The following is an 8,167-nucleotide window of genomic DNA, read 5'->3' as shown; positions in this document are numbered from 1 at the left end:
GTCACATATTTTCGGGTAACTGAACCACCAACTGCCGCTGTTACAACGGAGGGTCTGTAGCCGGCGTCACGAAGCTCTGTCGCGGCTTAAACAACTAGCAGCTGGCGTTTTGGTGTGCGTACATTTTCGTACGATATCTCACGGCCCCGTTCGTGAGAATGCGTTGAAACGTTGCACACCGTTTTGAGATTTAACGATGCCCCGTGCAGGGCTGAATGTGGATGTTTTTTAAAGTAACTTAAAGGCAACTTTGAGGGAGATATGAAGAGTTTTGGAGACCAAACTGCATGCAAAGATCACAAAAAAAGTAAAGTGATAAGAGGAAAAATGATTACTCACCGTCTGTAGAACTTCATGCGATGCGATGAACAACTGGTGAAAATATTTGGCAAGAAGAGATGAGCGGCTCTCTGCCGACTTCTGGTGGTTCATCATGAACACAACACTCAATTTGTTTTTATTTGCTGTTGTGCCCAAAGAAATATTTATCATTTAATTAAAGTTTAAGTGACTTCTCAACCTAAAAAACAGCTTCTACGGATTTGGAATTAGTCTCTACTTCTATCTAAGACTTAAAAGGGATAGTTCAGATGTTTTGAAGTGTGGTTGAATGAGCTACTTCTCCGTAGTCAGTGTACTGTATGAGCTGCAGTAGATGGCGGATGACGCATTTTAGACACCTAAAAACATATATATCAGTTTAAGTGTGCACTATATTTAGATTATTTTTACAGCTTTACCTTGCTGTCAGACGGCCCTTTTACGACGTGGAACTGAAGCCGTTATCTCTGCTCCCTTCAATCTGGACTAACTCTTTAAAACACCACCATGCCGACTGCCATCTACTGCAGCTAATACACTGACTATGGAGAAGTAGCTCATACAACCACACTTCAGGCCCTGCAGTGCCCTGCTATGCTCTGCTATGCTCTGCTGTGCCCTGCTACGCTCTGCTGTGCCCTGCTACGCCCTGCTACGTCCTGCTACGCTCTGCTACGCCCTGCTACGCTCTGCTGTGCCCTGCTACGTCCTGCTACGCTCTGCAGTGCCCTGCTACGTCCTGTTACGCTCTGCTGTGCCCTGCTACGTCCTGCTACGCTCTGCTACGCCCTGCTACGCTCTGCTGTGCCCTGCTACGCTCTGCTGTGCCCTGCTACGTCCTGTAACGCCCTGCTACGCCCTGCTACGCCCTGCTACGCTCTGCTGTGCCCTGCTACGTCCTGCTACGCCCTGCTACGCCCTGCTACGCCCTGCTACGCTCTGCTGTGCCCTGCTACGTCCTGCTACGCTCTGCCGTGCCCTGCTACGTCCTGCTACGCTCTGCTGTGCCCTGCTATGCCCTTTTATGCTCTGCCGTGCCATGAACTACTACAACGACTATTTCTAGTCACTGTTCCATTATCGTTATTGTGACTATTATTGCCACTGTTCATCACACCCCAACCGGTACCGTCAGACACCGCCCACCAAGAGCCTGGGTCTGTCCGAGGTTTCTCCCTAAAAGGGAGTTTTTCCTCGCCACTGTCGCAATGCTTGCTCTTGGGGAAATTACTAGAATTGTTGGGTCTTTGTAAATTATAGAGTGTGGTCTAGACCTACTCTATCTGTAAAGTGTCTTGAGATAACTTATGATTTGATACTATAAATAACATTGAATTGAAATTGAACTTCAGAACATCTGTAATCTTAAAAGCAGTTCAATAAAAAAGAAAAAGTCTGTTAGTTGGAAACACTTTAAAACCAAAATGTTTCAAACTAAATCAGATCAGATTCTGTTCACTTTACCTCAAACACAAACTACTTTTTGATTTGGTTCAATAATAAACCAACAGTGAAAGACCCTAACCCTTTAGCTTAGGGTTAGTTGGGATTCACCAAAGTCACACAATAACACTAACTAACTAACCGACAGAGGCAGAGGTAGAGCAGCAACTCCCGTGTTCTGCGAGGTAAAATGACTGTTTTTGTCAATGGAGTCTGGTGGCTTTGAAGAGAGCAGAGATAACGGCTTCAGTTCCCCGTCGTAAAGGGCTGTCTGACAGCAAGGTAAAGCTCTGAAAATATTTTAAACATAGCGTCCACTTAAAATGATACAGATGTTTTTGACTTGAGAAGTAGCTCATACAACCACACTTCAAAACATCCGAACTATCCCTTTAAGTGTGAATGGAATCTCAGGTTCCGATCAACGCCAACATCTATCTGGTTGAGTAGAAGGAAAAGAACATGTGTTAACCCTCCGTTAGTCAAACTTCCAAACAACGTCTGGAAAGAAACTGCAGTGTGACAGAATTGCCTTATTCCAAAAAACAATTTAATGGCACAAGTTTGTTTTTCAATACCATGAAAAAAAGGTGAGATGTAATAAAGAGTTGAAGTAAAAGTCTTTAGGAAGTCTCGAACATCTTCTTCCTGTCGGCTTTGTCCTCGATGTTCTTACGCCAGTCGCCAGCATCTGCCGCCTGCAGGACAAATACATTCAACACAGTGATGCCGCTCTGGTGTCCAACATGAAGTTATTATTATATATAAAGTAGGGATGCACCGAATCCAGATGTTTGGGCTTCGGCCATATACCGAATCCCCTGATTAAGATTCTGCTGAGTCCTCGTCCCGTCCTCAGTCCATTAACACAGTCAACACATTAATGAAGTAAACAGTGACTGTCCTTCCTTTGCCGTACCTGAAGTTGCTGCATTCTGGCTGCTGTCTGTAGATTCCTTCATGCACAACTCGTATTCTTTCGGATGTTTCATACCAGATGTTGTAACAGCGGTGATGTTGTGTATTGTTTAGGGTCCTCGCCACCACCAGACTAATCAGCATTGCAGATTGAACATGTAGCTGGACTTGAATGGCCTTCTTTTGACTGAAAGTACTGCCAAACAACACTTTTTCTGCTCACGAGTTCCATTTTCACTTCCTCACAGCCTGCTGCATTGAACGCTCCACCTACGTTAACACCTTCCCGTAATCAACGGCGCCGTCATCACGTCGACCAGCGTAGCGCAAAAGCTACAAGATGGATATATGTGTGTGTTTCTGTTAAATATAATGTGGCAACCGCGTCTTCTAAAAAATTACGTTCCAATTCTCAGTGCTTATGAAGTGTAAGTGTAAGTATATGAAAAGGAATATTTATAGTTATGTTTGAAAGAAAGAATATTGGGTTACACTTCACGGGAAGGTATCTACTTAGGAGTGACATGACACTGTCATGAACGTGTCATAAACGTTTATGACATAACGCTTCTTTTAGTAAGTGTCATGACAAGTTATGGTTAGCGTTCATGTGTCATGACAGTGTCATGTCACTCTTATGTAGCTACCTTAAAGTTGCCGAATATTGTTAGTTACACTATTCTTATTTTTATATCGTGCGGTTGTCTTGTCTGAAAACGTCTCATCTGTTTTCATGTTTTATGTTTTGTGTGGCTGTTCTTCAAGGGAAACTTATTGCCGCCGGATTACGCATCCTCGTACCAGCTACAGGCGCACGTTGTCAAACGGTCCGCAGTTTTGAACCCTGGGTTAACGTTGCGAATTGAAACAAAACTGCTTGGTTAGGTTTAGAAAGGCTGCCAAGATGTAAGCGTGTCTCACCTCCTCTTTGACCTCCTTCTTGACCTGCTTCAAGTTGGACCTCAGGTCCATGGTCACCTTGTGTTTTCCTCCCAGCAGAGCCTGCAGCATGGAGTCGGCCGACATGCGCACTTTCTTCAGGGCGGGTTTCTTCACTCCGGCCAGATCCACCACCTTCAGCTTCAGATCTTCAATCTGGAGGCAGAAAAACATCACAACGTTTTGGTGCATACTTTTTCTTAAAGGGTAACTATGAACAATCTCTGACATTGGTCCAGTCTTATAAACAAGCTGCAATGTAAAGTTGATGTGCAATTGCGCATGTTCTATTTCCGTCCACTAAAAGTTCTGCTTTTGCCGCTGTGTCTGACAACATTATGGAAAGGATCCCTTCAGAGAAATACCTTTTTGTTAAAGTGTAAGATCCTTTATTTTAACATAAAACATCCACAAAATCGCTAACCAGACTCCATTTATATTAAAGGGTTTAGTTCCTCTTTAACATGCACGAGAGAATGAAACCTGGTACTTTTCATATGAAAGTAGAGATGTTCCGATACTGATACTGCCTAAAACGCTGGTATCGGTAAGTACTGGAGTTTATGCACCGATCCGATACCACGTAATAAAGCCCTAAAGACAATCTACGTTAAAGTAGTTTATTTATGTTCTTTTTCCGTTGTCTAACTGCAGAATAAAAGAAGAAGTTCTGGGGCGTTCATGTTTCACAAAGAGTTTAACCTGAGCCAGACCGACAACAAAGTAATAATATCGCATCCATACAGGGATAGTAGTATACAGCTGTTATACATCATATCATCCATACAGGGATAGTAGTATACAGCGGTTATACATCATATCATCCATACAGGGATAGTAGTATACAGCTGTTATACATCATATCATCCATACAGGGATAGTAGTATACAGCTGTTATACATCATATCATCCATACAGGGATAGTAGTATACAGCGGTTATACATCATATCATCCATACAGAGATAGTAGTATACAGCTGTTATACATCATATCATCCATACAGGGATAGTAGTATACAGCTGTTATACATCATATCATCCATACAGAGATAGTAGTATACAGCTGTTATACATCATATCATCCATACAGAGATAGTAGTATACAGCTGTTATACATCATATCATCCATACAGGGATAGTAGTATACAGCTGTTATACATCATATCATCCATACAGAGATAGTAGTATACAGCTGTTATACATCATATCATCCATACAGGGATAGTAGTATACAGCTGTTATACATCATATCATCCATACAGGGATAGTAGTATACAGCTGTTATACATCATATCATCTATACAAGGATAGTAGTATACAGCTGTTATACATCATATCATCCATACAGGGATAGTAGTATACAGCTGTTATACATCATATCATCCATACAGGGATAGTAGTATACAGCTGTTATACATCATATCATCCATACAGGGATAGTAGTATACAGCTGTTATACATCATATCATCCATACAGGGATAGTAGTATACAGCTGTTATACATCATATCATCCATACAGGGATAGTAGTATACAGTTGTTAAAACATAATAAAATATATGACACACTGGTATCGGATCGGTACTCAGTATCGGCCGATACGCAAGTTCAGGTATCAAAATCGGTATCGGGATGCAAAAAATGGTATTGGGCCATCTCTACGTGAAAGTAAAAGTAACAGAGACACATCTCTACCTCTTTGTCTGTCTTAGTCACTTTGGCCTCTGCGTCGTATCTTTCCTCATCGATCTTGTCGAGGGCCTGGTGCAGCTTTTTGCAGATTTCCTGTCGATGTGAAAAGAGAACAAAATCAGCTCCTCACAGCCTCCGTTCTTTCTTCAGACATACTAGACATTCAGGACTCAGACCAGACCTGGAGTGGGGATTTTTTTTCTCCCATTTACGGCAGCTATGCCCTGTTTTTCATGATATTTGATAATAGAATGAATTCAAATCTGTTCATCATTTGGGAAAAAACATGAAAGTTGACAGTGATTCTTGAGCGTGCATTGGGTGTACAGTACGTCAATGAGCAGGGCCTTGCACGTTAAGTCCGCACATCGCCTCGGACGCCCCCCCACCCCCCCACCGCGACAGCTCTGCCAATCTCCGTCCACACGAGAGTTTTAGTTCCAGTAACAGAACTAATCTGCGTCCATATCAACACGTCTGACAACACATATCACATGACCTTTCACACACACTGGGCATGTGCGTGCCGGTGTAAACAGGAAGCAGCTTGTCTGACGTTACTCTGCGGTTGAAAATCATGGCTGTAGAAGTTGAAAATACAGAAAATACTTTGGAGAAAGAACAACAACGGTGAAAAGTAAGAGCGGGGATTCATCAGCTTGGAGCGACGACGAGGTGGAGCTGTTACTGAAAGGTCTGGAAGCGACCTAACCGATGAGACTGACTGACGTGCATCAGCGTTTCCAAGAGTCTCCGTTTGTGTCCGTCCAGACTACAACGCAACCCCGGAGTTTTCAAACCAAAATGGGGGCAGTGGTGTTTCCAAATGTCTCCGTTTTAGGGGCTCGGAAACGCTGGAGTAGTGTGGATGCAAGGCGTAAACGTAGCAAAAGACATTTGTTTCTAACCCAAAAACGTAGTCGTGTAGATGTAGCCTTAGACCACGGACCCCTGATTTGATAACCTTTTGTATCCGTCTGATAGGATTTTTGATTTTAGATGTTTTATCACAAAAAGTGTAAGGTTATGTCAAACATTCTGTCATTGGGTCACTGGGGACCCCCTGACAAGCCTTAAGGACCCCACTTTGAGACGATATTATTATGAACTTTCTCTAAATAATGACTAATGTGACTATATACACTATTTGACAACGATAAGACTGACTGACGTGGGTCATCGTTTCCAAAAGTCTCCGTTTGTGTCCATCTAGACTATAACGCAACCCCAGAGTTTTCAAACCAAAACGGGGGCAGCAGTGTTAAAGTTTTAGGGGCCTCAGAAACGCCGCAGTAGTGCGGACGCGAGGTGTAAACGTAGCAAAATATATTTGTTTTCAAGTGTAGATGAAGCCTGAATCTTGAAACCTATTTCCGTTACGCTATGCTGGAGTAGAGTTCACAGTAACAGAACTTTTGCTCCGTTGATTTGCCGTTCCAGTCAGAGACACTGAAGGGAAATGACACAAAGCTAATAAAACCCTCAAATATTCGGGGCTTTTGAGAAAACATTCAGGGCTGGAGCCCCAGAAGCTACTGTACCTCTCCGCTCCACTTCTACTCTTTAGGACTCAAAGTAACATTTTTAACCCCTCCTGTTGTCTTTGGGTCAAATCTGACCCGTTTTCAAAAAGTTTCTACATCAGAAATGTAGGTTTTACTTTAACCAGATTGTCCAAAATCATGTGGATGGTTCCATGCAACGCTCTTCACAAGTCAAATAAATGATCCGTTCACTACTATTATTGAATTTGGGTGTTTTATTTAAATTTATAGTATTTGAAGAAAAAAATGTATAAAAGAACTTGTAATATATAAATGTATAAAAATGAGAAAAAAATGACAAAAATGTTGGAAAAAAGGTTCAAAAAGTGGAAAAAACTGTAACAAAAACGTCAAAAAACAAGCACAGAAAAAATAAATCTACAAAAATCTGAATAAGTGACGAAAAACGACAGAAAAATAAACATTTTAACTTGAAATTTTGACCCAGAAAACTGTGCATGGTGGACGGGAAGACAACACAGGGTTAACACGGGTTAAGTGTGTTTTTTTACCATCAGAGCCGCCTGGTCTCCGCTCAGGTCGGGGGCGGCGCAATGCTCTGCCATGTATGCTTCCTTGGCAGCCTCGTTCTCCTTAGTCTCCTGCTCAATCCAGGAAGCAGCGATCTGCAGGATCAAACTCTACAGGACAGGGACACAGAGAGGTATTACAGTTATTAGTATTATTATTATTATTATTATTATTATTATTACTACAGTTATCACAGGGGAAAACAAGGGACAGAATAACTCCACAGAACTGCCCTGACACGCCGTAGGGAAACTATTTTAACGAGACGATAACCACGACCCTTTTGTGTCTCTTTGTTTGTGCCTAAACAGTGTCTGAACTGATACTTAAAAAGAATAGGGAATTAGGGAATATAGGGTATTTTACAATAACTTTGAATGCACCACGAGGCTTACTAGTTTCAAGTGAATGCACCACGAGGCTTACTAATTTCAAGTAAGTCTGTGTTGTTTTTCCGGCAGCTGCAGCTGCAGACTGCTTAACATCCCGCAGTTGCAATCCTCTACAGTGAAATACAGACACCCTTTACACCGTTCAGCTGTCAGCATTTTAACCGTGTGTAATCCAGCTGCTAGCTAACGGTAGGCTAACGTTACCTGCTGTCAAGTGAAGTGTTGACTAGCGTCACGTGCAGCGATACTCCTGTTGCCTCTAACGTCTGTTTCAGAGCATCAGAGAGCAGCGCAGAAGGCATTTAATTGGAACCGAAATGAGGCACTGAAATCAGCGTTGCAACTCGGTCCAGTAGATACCGGTCATTTAGGCACCGGTGCCATATTA

The 8,167-nt window shown here is 42.5% G+C and overlaps 1 protein-coding gene across 1 annotated transcript in view; it reads right to left on the bottom strand.

Annotated features, from left to right (window-relative positions):
• Positions 1-2,387: 2,387 nt before the first annotated feature.
• Positions 2,388-8,167, bottom strand: part of LOC144521796 (troponin I, fast skeletal muscle-like) — a 7,025-nt gene continuing 1,245 nt past the window's right edge. Inside the window, exons 3-6 of the mRNA XM_078256403.1 lie at positions 7,369-7,497; positions 5,316-5,405; positions 3,604-3,777; positions 2,388-2,462 (exon numbers count right to left, since the gene is read on the bottom strand). Of these exons, the coding sequence (XP_078112529.1) occupies positions 2,388-2,462; positions 3,604-3,777; positions 5,316-5,405; positions 7,369-7,497 (468 nt within the window). The remainder of the gene's footprint in view (positions 2,463-3,603; positions 3,778-5,315; positions 5,406-7,368; positions 7,498-8,167) is intronic.

This window comes from Sander vitreus, chromosome 8 (genome assembly GCF_031162955.1).
Source record: "Sander vitreus isolate 19-12246 chromosome 8, sanVit1, whole genome shotgun sequence".
Lineage (NCBI taxonomy): Eukaryota > Metazoa > Chordata > Actinopteri > Perciformes > Percidae > Sander > Sander vitreus.
Note: the sequence above shows the minus strand (reverse complement) of the source record. Positions and strands in the feature narration are given on the sequence as shown.